We start from the raw sequence: 18,768 nt of genomic DNA on the forward strand, positions 1-18,768 counted from the left end.
CGAGAGCGGCCAACGCCGCCGGGCGCCAGAACCACTCTTTCGGTCTGATTAAGCTCGCCTTACTAAATCTCACGCTATCCTGTCCCCGGTTTCTCTTATATACATGTATATATCAGCCCCGGCTCGTTTACCCAGAGGACGTTTTTACCGAGGGTTAACAAGCCCGGAATATCCTCTCGTGTCTACGCAACCCTTCGACGCCTCACACTCGAGCCGAAAGCCAGCCGACGAATACCTTGGAAAATGACTCTCTCCTTCGTATTTTAGCAACATCAGATCTTTTACTATTTATTCGCCATCACTGTCACAGTTGACACAGAAAGAGATAGTGGAAGACGAGAAGGGGATGGGAATAAAAAAAGGGTCGAATGAATGGTAGAAATTAATCTGGGGGGGAAGTTTTAAGTCGCGGTCAAGTGAAGATGATTTGAAGATATTAGGTTGGACTGATCGGTTGGTGGAAAGAGAATTTCGCGTGTCGATGCGTTTAGTTGTAGTAACGAGAAATCGAAGGCGGTTTAATAAACGATGTGAGAAAGGTTAAATGACACGTTATTGGAGCACGTATTCCGCTGAGCCGGAAGCTGGAAATATTGAAAAAGTTTTTCGCAAAGTGGAATAAGTTAACCGCACCTCACACAATACAGCATGGTTGAAAATGTGATATTCAACAGAAGTGGAAGAGAAGAAAATCGGAGGTCTTGCATTACAAATAAACTAAACTTTCGGTTATTGATCGCGTTGGAAATAAATTTGCTTTCCGAGAGTTCATCTGAAAAATTTTCTATTCAATTACAGAAAGTCGAGGGCTTCGATTCGAGCCATAAACCCATAGAGACAGAGCCTGCGATACTCGCGTCATAATCCTGAGATAGCTGATTTTTTTGGACCGTGGCTCGCTCGGTACCTGAATGCTCATCCCGCGAGGGATGTAAGAAAACCAAGGACATGACAATGGGGAAGAAACCGAAGGAGCGAAATTGTGTCAAGAGGCGGGAAAGTATCCAAACCTTTGTATTCCCTCGCATACCAATTCATAGCGGAGGATTTTCTAGCCAGGAATTGTTTGGTGTGATGCCTGGCTTTCCTCGAAGAGGATACGAGGAATTTTTATTTCCGTCACAATGGCGCGTTGTCTCGACGTTCGACTTTCGAAAAATGAAAACATTTGAACTTGACAGATAGCTTCAAATGTTGCGAGTAAAACTTCTGCATACGATGATGAATCGACGAGGAATTTGAATAGGAAAAATTTTATCCAATCGAATGCGTATCGCGTATATTCCGTCTTTTGACAGACGTTTTGAAAGCCTCGTTATAAAGATTTTCTATACGGTATTGTCGGGTCGCAGAGTTGAGTGTATCTTATCGTTAGAATCGTCACGGTACAACAGCGGATGTGCCAAACGACATCCGCCTTTAGGAAGCTTGCGAATGCTGCTTCAGCGAGCTCGTAGCCCGGCGGTTGCCGTGGCTACAGTATTTTCCATCCCCACGGAGTGTTTCAAATTTAGTTTATCTTTCGCCTTCTGTATGTACAATACAACCACCGAGCCAGTATCAAACGCAGCGTGTATTTTACGCTGTCTGCTTGTTTGGACAGTGCGTGTATGTTGTATTCATGAAAGTATACACGTACATACGAGAGAACAAACATGCCACAAACTATGTCTGGTGAAACTAATTTTAACCTCGTTTCCGTCCAAGTACAGAAAAAAAGAAAGAAAGAAAGAAAAAAAAAAAGAATTGAAACGAGGGAACAAAAATATAATCAGGAATGTATAAAGCTTTCGATTGGAACAGACGAATCAAATTGTTAGATCTGTTTTTTCGTCATTTGAAACTATGAAAACAACTTTGGACAGGATTTGAAAAGTCAAATCAGTCGTTGAAACGATAAAATTATCGACGGCCGTGCGAATGAAAAAGCTCTCTGACTGTGCGTTGGGCCAAAAAGCTCTCCGTGCCACTGAAGATAACCTGAGTCTGAAATGGTGGTAAGATTCCCGCGAGATCTTTTACCGACACAGATTTACCGAAAGCTCGGCAGAGCTTACAGGCAAAGCTCTTCATATCGTCCATTGGTAAAGCGGAGACCTGCACTACCGTCTTTTCGCACTGGATGGTAAACACAACTCTGCTTTCGAGTGTCGACTCGTTTAAGGAATATTAATTTATCACAAACCTGGTTCGCCTCATGATGTCCTTGTACGTCGGGACTGGCTGAGCCACGTTCATAGAGGTTCAGTATTGTCTGCGGTAAGGAGAAGACAGAGGTGGGACCACCCTGAAACAGAAAATAAATTCTAGTGAGAGGTGGAAGGCGATTTACGGCCATTGTGGAGGTTCATTAATTCTACTTTACAGCCGCGGAAAATATGAGCTGCGAGTCACGGATCGACATCGAGAGTAAAGAAGTTATCGTCGAAGTGGATCTTCGTTTGATTCTCACAAGTTATCAACCGATAAAGGTACTGGAACTACTTCGGGGATCAGAATACGTGACTTCCAACCACAAGCCGGGATCCTGGAAGCGTATTGCCCCGCAAAGTACCTCCCGGAGGCAAGTTTCACTCGTCGATGATCCTCGGTTGCCTCCTGGGTAAGGAAGAGAAACGGACAAACTGCATGTTATCGAAATGGGATGGTTATGGATCGCAAGCTGTTTGCACCGGTGTGATGTTCATCGGAGAATAGGGGATGTTGATTAGCCTTGGTAAGCTTGGCGAGACTTGAAGAGAAGCGAAGTTCGAGCTTTAGTCCAAGGCCGGAGGGAAAAGCTCCGTGATTTGATCGATCGGTGAGTTTCGGCTCAGCGGATCCAATCACAAGGGACAATAAATGTCTGCTGTTGGGGGGTTTTGGGTATGCGGGAAAACGGGGTTGAGGTAAACTGATACAGCGAGGAAGACTTCGAGCTCTGCATTGCAGGATAAAGCCGCGGGGTGAGGGGAGGGGAGAAACATTGCGGTGGATAAAAAGTGAAGAAAGAGCAAAGGGTGAGGTGAAAAAATGGTGGAAAAGGGAAAAATGAAAGTGGTAGCAGATGTGGAAGTGGAAGTGGAAGTGGAAGTGAAGTATAGGATCACTTGGCGGAACCCTTTCAGGATAAAAAAACAACAACCGAAGCGCCTGTCTTGCGGCATCGCAGAAAGTACGCCAAGATAAATAAGTTTGAACAGCTAGGGGGGGAGGCATCGAGAAAAGTATCGAGATCCAGTAAGCCGTAACGAAACAGGAGAAAGGCTTCGATGTGGATACGGAATACCTACGGAGGCAAACCCCCGACCAGGTTCCAACTATTGAATGACATTTCTAGAAGCGGCCGATATTCAATCGACTATTACCGATAACTCCAGCTCCAGCTCCAAATCTCGACTGCAGGTAGCTGACTTCCGCTGTGGTTTTATATTCACGTCGCGTGGAGGATGCTGATTCAGAAGAAGCCAGCGTTCGGCATTTCTTGGTACCGATGATGGTAAAAAATGGTTCAGCCGTAAGGCGGCTTCTTCCGTCGTTGAATTTTCTTCTCCCGGAGGTACGTGTGCATTCGCATAACGGAAAAAGAATCTCGCCGGGTATCCGGTGGAAAATAAAGAACGCGGCTTGTGCGGGCGAAAATGCAAAATCTCCGATTCATCCTTCGGAAGCCTCTACTATACTTGAAAAAGCCGGCAAGTATAGCCAGATTAGCATAATATTTTCGTGTCGGTTTTTTCTCTTCGGCTATTTTTTCTATCCACCATAAAAAAAAATGAGAATCCAGATCCAGAAGATATGATACAGTCACGTTCTAGTTGTTTCCCGAAAAACATCTGATCTGTCAGACTAATGAACGAAACGAGTGGTGTTAATATTGGTTCGAGCGTCCTGAAACTCAATTTAGACCATCCATTATTATCAGTCATTATTGATGGTTATGAGGAAATGAATGAATGGATGAATCTTCCAGAAGAACGGCTTGCGGTTTTCGCAAGTCATCGGATTGAGAAGTTGCTCCAAAATAGTTCAACGTCAGTCAGAAGAAAAAGTCTGCTCCGATTATCGCTGATCAAAAATAAAAGTTCACATTTTTTGCATTACTAGTTTCCTCCGTTCCGAGAAAAGTATACTTGGTTGATCGTTTTCGAAGCTTTGACGGATGCCTCTGGCGTGTGACGTAGCATCACACGCAGATATATATCTGCGATGGATATCCGTGCCCCGAATCTTTCAATCCGTTTCCACTGTGCAATTCAGGAGATATCAGAGAAGGCTAAAGTCTTGCTACGATTTCGCAAACTCTGTCTCGGTTGAAAGCCACGAAGTGATAAAAGCTCGGCATCACTGCGGTACATGTGCCCGGAGTTTCCGAAGCTCCGGATTGATCAGTGCGAAAGTGAAGACAAGTCGAAAGCGTGCAGAGAACTTTCCGCGATATTGGCATGTATCTTTACCACGAGCGAGTCTAGGAAGATCTGGGCTTTCAATGGAGCATCGGAACGACCAAGAATGCCCCTCAAATTTCGTAGCTCGAATTCGCAAAGCGGTTTTGACTCTGCTTGTGAACTTATACTTGGTTGTCCGGCGATTAAGGCTTGTGAAGCTGTCCAGCCACAGAAGTATCGCATATCGGTGATGCTGCTGCATCTCATCAAAGACCCTCTTCAACTCCTCCTTAATTCTCGCCCGGAGCTCCGGGGTTCCTGATCGTAGTTTGTACACTGCTGGTGGCGCCTCTAGCTCGCTGCACGGTCGACTTAATTACCGATTAATGACCCCAAACTACGCGGCAAATTATCCACTCCGGAGACCCGTTGCGACTCCTTCTTCACTTCATCATCGCGTTACGTACTTTTTTTATACGTGCTAGAGTGAATTACTTTGATCAAACGCTGAGCTGTTCTACTTCGTTCAATAATAATCTGCACGCTTCGCTCTTCTATGCATCAGGCGAAGGAAATAGCCGTTCACAAGGTTATTTCCTGTTAGGTATTACACCTTGTTTGTAAGGTTCAACTACCCTGGCGATATATTTTTCCGGGAGATTTATTCCGCTGCACCGTAGGATTAATGGAAGCCTGTGTATTTATTAGCTCGCCATTCTGCAGCAGCACCGAGAACAAACGTATCTACTGATCCAAAGAATTTATTTACGTAGGTCTGTATACATGCGCGTAAAGAAGCTGTGAAAAATTATCACGGATTTACAGTTTCGTTTTTTTCTTTTTCATTTCGCGATATGTCGCAGAATATCGCTGCCAGTTTATCTGTGCGGATGATTGAATGGTATTCTGGAAGTTTACTCGGTCACTGTCACTGCAAGGAACTTGGATATTGGAATAGCAATTATGTTTGTTTACCCGTTTTCTTCTCATAACGTGAAAGTTTGTTCGTTGACTAGAGAGAAAGAGGGATAAAAAAAATAACATCGAGCTTTCAGCAGGTGGAGTGAAAACTTTATAACAAGAATCGATCTATCAAGTCTTCCTGTCTCAGGAGACGTGTAAGACTTTTAATTGCGAAGTAGGTACCTATTCCGAGTTCACGTGGAAACTAACAATAAGAATTACTTCCGAAGCTCCGACGATTCTTAGGATTTACTCAAACGATGAAGAAAACACAGAAAGTGTATTCTAGCACGGAAGGCTAGGACGATCTCCTAGCAGAGAGGTGCTAATAGACCGGAAGTCCTTCCGAGTCGGGAAAAGGATGGCCGAGTGAGGGGGATAAGCGGCCGGGTTTAATTCAACTTTACTCGGAGTAATTGAAGATCTAGTGTAGCAAGGAAGAGGCGAAGAGAGTCAGGTGAGCAGGCAAAATACCGGGCAGCAGCTGCTGCTCAAAGAGCGGAGAGCCAACTTGTCTAAATACTAATTAAAGAAGTTTGAATCCCTGGCATCGAATCCTGAATGGCTTTTGATCTTCCCTTCGGTAATAATATCATTCCGAATAAAAGCTGAGGGGTGGGATGAAAATTTTGCCACCGCCATCGCCGCCGGGAAATTTCAACTCTCGCGGCATTTAAATTCGGTCTGCTAAGTATAAACCTTGGTAAATCCTAAATTGACTGTCGTTGCTCCAGCTCCTTATCTCTCCAAGGGCTAAGTGACTTTTCTTCACCTTTGTTTCTTCCTGATCATTCAAAACACTTGCTAACAAAATATCCGGGGCAACTTTCTTGGCGCGGGATTATTTCTCAACAATGAGCAACTCTACGCTCGTGCGTAGTTTGCTTACGGTATGATTCAATATTAATGAAAATGCGTGTGTGCGAAGGGAACGCGTGGAGTGAAATTGCTCGGAGATAAATTGAAAGCGAAGAGAAAACCGTGTAAATAGAGATAAATGGCTGTGGGCTGGAGGATTGTACATAGCAGCTGGAGATGGATTACTAATTGCGGGATATGGCGGGGGTGGAAGAACAGATTTTCGAACCTTTCCGAGTGGTCGGTCGAATATTAATCACACCACCAGCCATCGGTTTATCCGACCAGCGTCGGATCGACAGAGAAAAATATCGTGAACTCTGTCTTATTTATCCTCCGGTCTGTATTAGTTTCATCCATTTGCCCCTCGTCGCATAATAATATCATAACGTTGGAAATTAGTCTCTTCATGGTTTATTATGCGTGAACCTAGGTCGGTAATAGTAGGTTAAAAGCTGGGTGCTGCACGTGCGGCGAAAGTTGGTAATTGTTAAACGAGGTAACCCAGAGTGGCTTGTGAATTGAGAGTAAAGAGAATATAATAACCGGGTAATTTGAAAGCTTACCAACAAAACCCGGGAGCTACTGATCGTTGCTAATGCGCAATTTTCAGCTTGAAAAAATGCGCTGGAGGGCGCGACGAGTTTGATTTTTTGTCGCTTCTCCGCTTCGGTTATCGCCGACGAAGATACAATTGCCAGGAACAAAGCACGAGTGACGAAAAGCGTGGAAACGATTCGTCGAAAGCTTTTTACACGCTTCGGTCGGTGAGCCGGTGTTTTAATTTCGCGAAAATTCGTCAATCAGATGCAGAGCCGTTTTAATTCGACGAATGGGCAGAGAGAGGAGGGGAGGGGAGGAGGATCTCCTGCGACTCCATCCAATTCCAGACATCCCTTCGGGGTTTATTGCCTGACCTGTTCTGCGCTGCGCTAAGCGCGAATCCGGCCCCGTGGCGTTTCACAGTCTAATAAAACGGGATAATTTCACCGCCGGGAATTAAGGTTCTGCGTCGATACAATGAGAACGAGGACAAGCGTACGGTTGCTTTATGCCAATGGCGTCAGTCGGGGTTGCGCGGGGGTTGAATTGGGAGAAAAGAGAACGACGGACGGGGTTTAGGGGAGCTTGCAGGGAGGAGTTGATGGAGAGGATCGTGGTGTGAGAAAGAAAGGAAACTAATAGGAAAGAACGATTAAACTTCTCTCGCGTCTGCTTTGACTCCGATGCTTTCTTTTCCGCCTGTCTAACTCTGATCAATATAAATCGAATTGCAGATTAATTCTCTTTCCTACAGCAGCGGTTTCAGTCTAGGAGTAAATGGGGAAGAGGCCAAACGAACGCCGGAGGAACGAGCGGAAAACCACAATGCCAGAGGCTAGTCGGGTGGAAGTAGTTTTCCTAACTTTTCTCTTTTTTCCGTCTCTTTCTTTATGCCGCACCAAAGAAGAATCGACCTTATTTTTTTCCTGCTGCTGCGGACCACCGAGATGCAACGATTCTTGCTCATTATTACGTATGTATAGGCATATTCGCGAATCATTGGCCAGCTTTTTGAAGTTGAAATTTGGATACGTTATAGTACAGACTTTGATATGAAAATCTTATAGATTTTTAGGATTATAGAATTCGCCGTTCACGTGAGACACATGGATCAGTTTTATCACTTTTTCGAATTGCACTTCGATTTTGAATTCTGAGCACTCCCTGAGGTTGGAAAAAAGCATGACCTCGTGCATGTTTTTTTTCTTCTTGTCTAAAAAGCCTCATCTTTCTGAATGTGAAATCTATTTTAAGGCAGACCTCTTTTCAGAATATACCTTAAAACGTAGCTTTATTCTTTCTCATGACAAATAGGAACATTTTATGTTGTTATTCAAAATAAATATACACGGAAAATTCGGGATCATTAGAATATTAATACCGATTTAATAGTGATACTATTTTTGTCCCACTCTCATAATTTTGGAATACACTTGAAATGTTTATTTTTTGTAGTTAAATATATAATCAACGTATATACAGGATCGATAACATAAAAAAGTGTTGTCTTGGCACTTTCTGAAAATAGGTTCCATGTTCACAAAGCTCAGACCTTTTTACAGACAAAAAAAAAATACACACAGCTACACACATGTCAAATCATGTTTCTTTCGGACGTGAGTAACAGCTGAAAGATCAAAAAAGAATGTCCAATACGAAAACGTGATAAGATTGGTCAACGTGTTTACCGTGAACCCTGAGGCCTAAAGTCCTAAAAATTGAAAGATTTTCACACCTTAGTGCACACTTGAAGATATTGAAATCTCAGTGAAATCGAAATTGAAACCCTAAAAGCTGGCCAAAGGTTGTTGGACCAGTCCATGTGACGATGCCTCCGGATTATTCAAATCCGCGACTATTGAGCCCCGGAAGCGAACGTTGAAGTAAAAAGAGTGAGAAGCCTCGTCGATTAATCTTACTCGAGAAAAGCGTGTCGCTGTCAGGAACGAATGGTATTAATGAAACGGAGAGGAAAAAGAAAATTTAATTGCATATATATTATTGATTCTCATTTTTGAATCTTGCATTGAACGGCATCGGTCGACGCGATCCGATAATTAGATTAGGTGTTCATCCAATAAATAGTTGGAGATTAAAACAAGCAAAGCCACGAGAATTGAACTTTTTTTTTTTGTAGTTTCGCGCTGGACGTTTCGGAAAAATTGAATAAATACTCAGAGCACGGTGTACCCAGCAGGATTGCGTCAGTTCGTCGAACCTTACACCGTCTGAAGGAAGAGGATCCTTTACGTCGAACCTTTCTAATTACAACCCGGGCAACAATTCCGTTTTCTCCCCTCCGGACGCGGTACTGTATCAAAGCATGGCAATCACCGGGTAACTCGATACCCTGGCACGCATCGACGAAGATAATGGACGCAGGTTTCGACGGTGTTAGAACGACGTCGGGCATGATGGACCGGCGCGAGTTGCGTCAGTGGCGTTGGCCACTGGACCGAAGATGCAAAGCTCAGTCTTCTCCCCATTCATCACCCTGGATGAGGAAGCACCGGGGTCAGGTAAGGCTAATCACCCGACGTCAGGGGGAAACGGAAGCGAACTAGAAGCAGCGAAGCGCTGCGCAGGTTAATTACTCAAGCTGTAAGATTAGCGTACGTGCCATGCAGACCCCAACCAACCCTGTCGTTCCACTTTTGCATGCAACCGAGTTGAGCTTGCGTTCTTACTTGCTCCGTGTACATATGCCCGCAAGCTGTCTTTTGATCGTCCTTATTTATGACAAACTAAAATGCGATGTTCTAACGACTAGAGTTGTAACAAAGTTATGACGGTTTAAACGTCGGACCTGATCATCGCTTTACAAGGTGAACATACTCGAGATGTACTTCACCGATTTTCTTTATTCTGTGATATCCGTTGGTAGGTGAAAAAAAAATATGACACCCGTGTTTTGTCACGTGCCAATTTGTCAGGTCAAAAAGGGAAAAAACGAGAAAAAATTGTCGTCATTGCGAAGATTAAATTTTAACGACGTTTGACGACGTTTGATGATGATTTTCAATTGAAGAAGGAAAAGTGGAGAGAGGATCAGAGCCCAAAATTTGGTACAATAATGACCCTCCGAATTTATACCGAAAAAGGTATTAAACGGGGTTGAATTTGCTAATTCAGCGTCTAACGACCTTCAGGAGATCTCAGCTCTACCCTGCTTTGCTCTACCTAGCAGAAAATTGGGCGTTTACAGTTCATGATGGTTTCCATTCGCGGTACGTGACCCGCGGCATTATCGTTCAATTCAAAAGCGACGGATATTCGTCGTCGTCGCCTCGGCTCTGGGTTCGTGATGGTATTCGGGTAGCGTTAATTCAAAAAACTCTGGAGTCGTGATCCGGTTGACCTTCCGGCAATAACGCAGCTCCCTCTTCCGTAAAATACGCTTCGACCACACGGGAACTTCGTCGTTCGGATAAAATTTTAAAATTAACTTTATGATCTGATTCTACTGGACGAATCGCGCTGTGTGTGCTCATTATGCAATATGATGTTCCAATAATTGGCAGTAAAATAATCGACCGCGGAATCCAATTTCAATAAATTTACTCGCCTAGGCGCGGGTCTCGGTGTAAGTACATTTAGCGTTCGATATCGCGCAACTGGGCAAGAGAGCCATTTCTGCGTTCATTTTGGATATATCAAGCGTAAATTAAACCGTCACTGGTTGGCGAAATTTCGTGATTTTGATTCGCGTTGCGCAAGGATTTGGCAAACAATTAGGTACCGGATTGCTGATTAATTAATAAACACCAATCACAGGGTGGAATGGCGAAATTACGGATTCTGCCAGCAAGTTCAAAGAGCGTTTCCATTCCAGCCGCAACTCCGATGAAGACCGGCGTTGCCTTAAGAGGGCGTCTCAAATAATAAGCCTGGAGAAAATTTCTCTTCGTGTATACACAAGCTTTACGTACCCGATCTTGGAATTTACTTTCTCCCTAACTTTTTTAATCTATAGGGGTGAGAGAAAACAGGGTTGAATTTGTCGCGGCTGAGGGACGCGCCGGTTGTCAGGCCAGAAGGATCAGATTACCAGGCGAAGCGTGAATTAATTGCAAGTGTCGGGCAGGAACGCGAAACGTCCGTTGTGCACGCTTATTGTTAACCGTCGGTGCGAAATCCTGTACAAAATCGTGGATCATGAAAACGAGAGCCGTTTTTCAGGCTGGATGTGCAAACGCGAACAGAAAAGACTAATCGAGGCAAGTTAATGTAAAAAAAAAAAAAACACACCCACACGCGCAAGAAAAAAATATAAAAAAACAATGACTTTTTCAACAATTTTCGCTATTGAGTGATCGCGCAATTAATTGGCAACGTAGCGCGTATATTCGCAATTCTAAAATCATCAAATCGCTGGGCAGTAAAGGAGAATTTTGAGATATTCATTCGCCCCTGTAATCATAATCATCGTCTCAGCCCCGCATGTGAATGAGGTATAATTCCGAGTCCGGAGACTTTGCAGACTGGCTGCTGCTCAGTCCCCAGAGACCTCTCGGCTAGGTGAAATTCGGAAATTCTCGGGTCTTCGGACGCGCCCCTTCGCCCTTGTCGAACTTCGCCTAACGCTGTTGCAAACCCATAGACACCGCAGACCCGCAAATTACATAGAAATTGTAAATAGAGAGAGAGAGAGAGAGAATTAGAACAGTAGTTAAACCCTAGCGTAGACGACCCGACGACAAGAGGACCTTGTAAGCGTGTATATATATATATATATATATATATATATACACACATTTTTTCGCAATATTACCACGACATCAATTCACCTTGTGATGTAAATTTCATTTTTTTTTAAATAACGCAATAACGTTAAGAATTAATTTTTTTCTTTCTAACCTTAGGGACTACAGTACGATTCCTAAATATATGTGGACAGTAGAGATATACATATATGACAGCCAACGATTTTTGGAACGGTAAGCCGGGAACTGAGGGTGACAGAGACAGACGGATGAACGTGAAAGTGAAATATGAACTGAGTAAAAAGGGAAAATGGAGGCGGCCAGAATCAAAGCTCTTGTCACGTATTGCGAGTATTTTTAACCTACGGATACTTTGTTTTCACTGTCATTTTTGTTTGTTTTTCTTTCTTTATTGTTCTGTTTTTTTTTCTATCCTTTCGTAATATCGCTTTGTCTTTACAATTGCTTCGTTGTAAGCCCAGCTATAATTCCTCTCGCCTCGATTCTCGCGAGGAAAATTCATCACCGCGTATTTTTCAAAATTTAAATCCCTCGTTCGTTTTTCCTCTTTTTTGTTTCTCAATTTCTGGCTACTGAATGGTGAAATTTTTTTTCATCACAAGGTGAATAAAAACGTAGAAAGAAAAAGAGAAAAATAAAAAACACTCAATTCCAAGTCTAGTAGGTAATAACATACTGATAATAACAAACGTATCAAATCAGTGAAAATGAATGTCAGATATTAATATTCGAAAATTATCATTGCGAATTAAACCTCGTATAATGCACACGTGTACCGTGTGATATATTTTGGTAATAAGAATTTCTGCACGCGGGTTAATTTGTCTAACCTGCAGTGAAATTGGGTCGTTATGTTAGTCGAAATTCGTTTGCCGTCCGGATTCTTCTTTGCACTTATTTAAAGGGTTAATCGAGCGAGACATTGCTCACGTTGAACCCCCGCCCCTCCCTCTTAGTTTTCAGTCGGCAATTGCCACGCTGGGAAGAAGTGGAATGCGGCTATATTACACGGAAATTCGTTGGTGGATTTCTTATCGGTTAAACGCAGCCGACTCTTCGCAAATTAATTGCGAATCCCAACGGACTAAGAGAAAGAGAGAGATTTTTGTTCCTATTTTGAAGAAAAATATGAAAAGGAAGAGAGAGACGATCTCGGTAGTTGGCCAATTTTCACGGACATATTTTACTCGGTTAATGAAAAACTCCTTTCTTTTTTAAACCCTCGAACTTCTGGGGTGTGGGGGGAACATCTTTCGGGTAGGGTGTTTTCTCAAGTACCAGAGGGTGACTCGGAGGAATTCTTTAATAACGTAACCTCGTTAAGACAGTTTACTAGCCTTTTAGGATGCGTAACTAGATCGCGTGAGAGTCAGGATTCGCTAGAAGTAGGATGAATAATTTTAGCCAGTGACAAAGTGAAGAAAGAAAACCTCAAGAATCTGGAAGCATGAGCAAAAACAATGAGAAAATCGGAGTTTCCATTATTTTAAAAACTAGTCAAATGCACATGAGGAAATATCAATTACACACACCAAATCATAATAACGATGCCTGGTCGTTGGGGCTTCAACAACAACAACTCATTTTCTTCAACATTTACGACGAGTCAAACCATCGGCCATTTCGTAAGCTAACTCATTTCCTCCGCAAGCGGAGAACGGCAGTAAACTCTACGTACTTCGGTTCTTGGTCCCATATACCTGCTAGACTTTGGGACCCATATTGTACACGGATGCGTGCCGAGGGTGGTTCGGTATCGCCTTGCAAGCTAGTTCCACCCGGCTACGCAACTTCTCCCCTAATTTTCACCCTGCCTTGTGTGCTCGGTCGTAAGAGGGATGCAGGTGGTAGATTCGCGTGATGCTTGTGATATAGTGAAACAGTAACCACGCTATGCGGTATTGTTCCACAGTTCAGATGATTGCAACTTCGCGAATGCAAAGATTTATGATGTTTGAATAATCCTCTGTGCTTGGACCACGAAGTAATTGACTGGATTTCGGTCTTACCAGGTATTGGAAGTACGAGGCGGAGGAAAGAGGAAGTTAAAGAAGGGGAGATGGGTTTGTCGAGTAAGTTTCTGAGAGATGAGCGATGATTTAATTTCAGAGTATTCCTCGCGAGATGGTTCAGGCGAAAAGTGCGGGAAATCCGATGAACGTTCGGCTCAACTGTTAAGAAAACCAAGCTTAACCGAAGAAGAAAGAGTCTGGGAAAAAGAAAGCGTAGATGGGTTATAATTAAACGGCGGAAATCTAATCGCCCAGTTTCACCGCGTGTATAAGGAGTTCAAAACCCGAGTAAACCATCTAATCGAGTAAGCCTTTAATTGAATCTTTGATTCCCGATACTCGTCTCGCCCTGAGCCTTGTATCAACGTTTATACGTACTTGCGCTATACCTGAAATCTGTTGCCGAAATGTTTTGCTGACAGTAAACACTCCGAGACTCGAGGTGCAAAGTTTGTTCTGCACTTGGTTAGAAAAAGACGCGTCCTGTATGAAGAGCTTGTTACTTGTTACTATAAATTAACAAGAAACGTTTGAAAAGACTATTTCATTCAACATTTCGTGGAAAAGACTAACACTGGATTGGTAAATACCTAAGACAATTTTTTTGAATAATTGAAACTCATTTATCGCGAGTAAAGCTCCGACTTAGAGGGAAAGATAATATATATAGACTGCTTCTAATCTCCCCGATGCAGAACATGAAGCGATAATACAAGGCAGATATGGACAGCCAGCGATATTGCCTCTTGTTACAGCAGCAAGCCGGAGGTGCTTGAGAGGTTGCATGAAGAGCTTCGCAGATACGCCATTCAGCAAAAGCCCTGCTTAATTCAACGTCAAGCCGTGCGTCGTACGGACGTGATTGCTGCATGTAGGTGAAAGTACGGGAAGAGCTTTCGAGAATATTTTTATTGAGCAAGCTGAAAATGCCCCAGTTTTTTACTATTCGATACTCCATAGGATAAAACTAGTGAATATTTGAAGCCCGAATGAAACGGATGAAGAAATGACAGATTTGAAACTTGAAAAGCTTTCGTTTAAATTTTGTTTCTTCGATTAAACTAAAGGAGTTGAGTCGACTCGCGCGCGTATTCTGCCGAGAATTTAAACGCCATACGTACGTATAACGTGATAATACAAGGGGGGTTGGAAAGCAGGTCTCCATACACAGTGCACGGCGTAGATAATATAAAGTACAGTCTTAACGTAACTCGACTTTGCGCTAGGAAGCAAGTTAAATCCACTTTTCATAACTTGTGAAAACCCGGAGGAGCAAAAGCTGGCGTGCTTTCTTCGGGGAAAAACGAGGGGCTAGAAAGAATACAGCTGAGCTTTATTACAATGCGTAGTATAAAGGTAACTTGCAGTAACTTTGGACCGTTACTGCGAACTTCACTTTTATTAACATTAAACCAGTTTTCTAGCCACTGCAACTCAACCTACACTCCTACTGTCCGTGCATTAAAATTACTCGTGTCGTACCTACACGTATACGTATATACATATATTTTCACCCCAAATTTTCCTGTCACTAGATGGATAAAAAGTAAAGCAAGCAGAAGTAGAAAGTTAAATTTATTCTGTTTAATTAATGATCGTTCCGTCTCAACTGCAAGGATGTTTTTCAATGCATTCAAATTTTCCGTTACGGAATGTAAATCATTTCTGCAAAACCGCTTTTACCCGCAGTAATCCCTAATGGTTAAGGGTCGAGGTTCGAGGTGAGAATGCAAAGCAGTTTTGGTAGAGTTTCGGTAATCGGTATGATCCTGTGAAGATGTTCCAGGTCCTGAGGACACTACGGATCAGGACGTGAATCGTTTGGTAGTTAAATTCCGCCTAAATTCGACCAGAACTTGGCACTTTGGATTTGCACGTGAACCTTACGTACGTGGAGTTCATCCGCTTACATCCGCTACACATGTTCCTCAGGAGGAACGCGTAGCAATAATTTGCAGCCATGCGAATAGAGCAGATACATATATTTTAATACTAAAGTAAGAAAAATCTGCAGAATTTCGGCGGCATTGCGGAATTAGAAGGCGTGGCAGCGGGGGCGTGCATTATACATTGCCAGGATAGTTGGCATGTGTAGTATAGGACACCTACGTCCCGCAGGATACCGAACGCTGCTAGCTCGGCCTGCGAGCCGTGATCTACGAGCAGACAGTGTTGATCTATCGCCTGTTTCAAGTGGCCAAACGGAATTTATGGGACCGTTACGAATCGAGGAGTGAGTTGCAAAAAGCGGGTAAAAAAATTACGAGGACCGAACATTGGTTACGCGTTTCAATTATTCGCCTTATACGTGATATACAGGCGATGCACACGTTTTGCTGCGGTTGTTAAAAAAAGATGGAATAAATAACGCAATGCCGAATGCTGTAACGCAGCTGCGATTACGTCCCTAGCGGAAAAACGAAAGAGGTTATAAATAATGCACGAGCCTTTAGGCCGGTTTCTCTCAAAGTTGACAAATATTGGGGTAAAAGTTTAATTTCACATTTTCCCTCGATCGGATGATTTATTTTCTCTTCATTCGTTTCTTCATTTATTTTTCATCATAAGGATATTATTGCAAACAGATGGTATACTATGGTTCAGATATGTATATGGTTTTGGATATAAAAATAGAAAGACAAAGAAAACTGTGAAATAATATACAATAGCCAGAGGTTCAACGATGGTTCAGTTTGCCTGTTCCCTCTGAGTGAATTTGTAATACCGAGTTGAATCAAACGCGACGTTTTTCTTCAGATTTACTCGTGTTTTCCTCTTTTTTCGAAATATTATATGCGCAAAGTTATAATACGGCTATAGAAAACGACAAGTATCACTTCAGCCAACATTTCGTCGTGTGCCAATTTCCACGATGTAAGCTCAGAGTTTTTCAAGACTCTTAAAAAATCATTCAGACTAATTCATCTACAGAGTACTTTAGTACTCAACCGCTGAATAATAGTATTATATGTATACAAATATATTACTTGATACAACAAAATCGAGAAATTAATCGTGCGTTACGATCCATCGATAATTGGTTCTACTGAAGAAAAAAAAAGGTATCGTGTACCTTGCAACAAAAAGAAAGAAAGAAAAAGAAAAAAAAAATTAGGTATAAAAACGAAGTTTTAATTACGCGACAATGCGCGAACGAATATTTAATTTATGAAAACAACCTGCTGATGAAAAGATAATGCAATTTTCGCATCAAAATATTTGTCTTTAAACAATATTTTCTTTTTTACCACTTGAACTACGTATCATCTATTTCTTTTTTTTTTCTAATTACTATCATCATTATTCTTATTAACATTATTACTCTTTTCTATCTCTATCGAATGAAAAATTATTTTTCACACAAACGCGGCAATATTTGGCGGAAAATATACAAGAGAAAAAAAAAATTAATTCCATACCCATTCTTGATTTCCGCCAATTTTCCGCACCGAGTACGAAACTTGGTGCTTCGTGCGAAAAGATGTGTAATAAAAATGAAAAATTGATAGAAAGTTTCTTAAACTCGAAGTATCTGTCATCGGCACAAGTATAACCACGAGGCCATGATTTCTACGCATTACGCGAGGGAGGCCTTCGTCCGTACTTTCGAAATATATAATTTTCACGCTTCAGCGACGTCTCCCCGATTCGCGTATTCGTTATGCCGTAGGTGTAGCTGCTCAACACAATGTACAACCGTTGAATTTTAGGCCAAAACTTTGGTCGAACCTTCGACTCCCTATCGTCAACTTTCATCCTCGTCGGGCGAACGTCTCTCAGGCTCATGAATTCATCGGCAAGACTTGAAAGTATAACGATGCCGTTTCGTTGCAGTGGAACAATGGATCAGGAAATTTTGAAGAAACGATGAACTTTTTTGCGAGGAAAAATATAAGGAACGGTTCGAGAGATCGGATGAAATCTGAGACCGATCGGAGAAAAGAAAAGGTAGTTTTGAACGGTGGGAAATGGTAAAAGCCGATCTGGGGATACCATGACGACGACGGCTAGGTAGTATAGAAACTACGGAAGACAAGGAAAAGCGTCGACGCCGACGTCGAAGTCTTTTCCCGCGTGGCTCGTACTTCCCAATTACCGTCGTCGGTCGTTCTCGACTTTCCTTGCCAAACCGCGAAGAAGAGGGACATGGAAGAAGAATAAGAAGAAGAAGAAACAGAACGAAAAGGGAAAGAGGCCGGGGTGACAGTAACAAAGAAGTAAGAAAGTAAGAAAGTAAGAAAGTAAGAAAGAAAGAAAGAAGTCCGGATCCCCCTTTCCGCCATTAAACTTCTGCACCGATCCTTTCCCCATAATGGCTGACCACGACCCGGTTCTTATTGCCTATTATTTCTATGAAGTCAACGTGCATCCGCCCCGCTACGCTTCTACCATACGCACCGTTTCTTCAACTTTTTTCCATATCATATCGCGCGCCGGTATTCTTTCCTCCCCCTCCTGTTTAGGTATTCAATTTCTTTCCCCTTATTACGTTCCAGCACTCTGACCCCTTTTCCATTACGCATCAGCCGTCTGGGTCTCATTTCGCCTTGTCTTGTTTCAAAGATTCATGACGTTATGCTCCATACGGTGGTGCGCAGGATGGTGTGAGGCATGCCTATGGATATATCTATAAGGATCGCGCGGTGGCGGAGTAAGGATTTAAATAAGCGTCGTTACTCCTAAGGAGAGGGCTGAATGAGAATAGAAGAGGGAATCCGGTAAGCACGTATGCAGCATGAGGAAGAGGAAGAGGAAGATGAGGGTGACGGAATGATATCATTTTTTTCACCCCGGTTTCTCGTTCTCATGATTATCGCTGGGGGGCGTAACGACCCCGGTGAAAAACCATCGCCGGTCTTCACCAGTACCTTTGCCTTTGAAACTTTATCGCGATCATCGTCTGATCGAACGCGCGTTTTCTTATTGGAAGAGGGTGTGAACGAAAAAAAAGGAACAGAGGAATAGGAGAAGACGAAGGTAAGGCAGCACGAAAATCGAACCTGAGTCGAATGTCATAGGCGCGCGAATGAATCTAGAGAGACAAATAAGCTGTGAAAAATACAAAAGGGGATGAAACTTACGTCGTTCTGGGCGAATGTTGGAGTGATTGGACCGTCGCTGGCCTCCCACTTGTTGGCGATACGGATTGTCTCGGCAGTTTTTTGCTGTATCGATTTACTCTCGTCAAGCAGCGTCAGCTCGTAAAATTCCTGAATATCTGAAACACGAAGAGATTACAGGGTATAATTTTACACCGTCTTAATTCGATACCCCGGAAGTCGCGGAGATGTAAAACTTGCA

The 18,768-nt window shown here is 42.8% G+C and overlaps 1 protein-coding gene across 12 annotated transcripts in view; it reads right to left on the minus strand.

Annotated features, from left to right (window-relative positions):
• LOC124407311 (disks large 1 tumor suppressor protein) overlaps positions 1–18,768 on the minus strand; it is a 361,750-nt gene that overhangs the window by 140,443 nt on the left and 202,539 nt on the right. For all 12 annotated transcript variants that reach the window (XM_046883436.1, XM_046883417.1, XM_046883347.1 and 9 more), the window contains 2 exons: positions 18,549–18,685; positions 2,186–2,287 (listed from right to left, as the gene is read on the minus strand). In XM_046883436.1, coding sequence (XP_046739392.1) covers positions 2,186–2,287; positions 18,549–18,685 — 239 coding nt within the window. The remainder of the gene's footprint in view (positions 1–2,185; positions 2,288–18,548; positions 18,686–18,768) is intronic.

This window comes from Diprion similis, chromosome 1, assembly GCF_021155765.1.
Source record: "Diprion similis isolate iyDipSimi1 chromosome 1, iyDipSimi1.1, whole genome shotgun sequence".
Classification (NCBI taxonomy): Eukaryota; Metazoa; Arthropoda; class Insecta; order Hymenoptera; family Diprionidae; genus Diprion; species Diprion similis.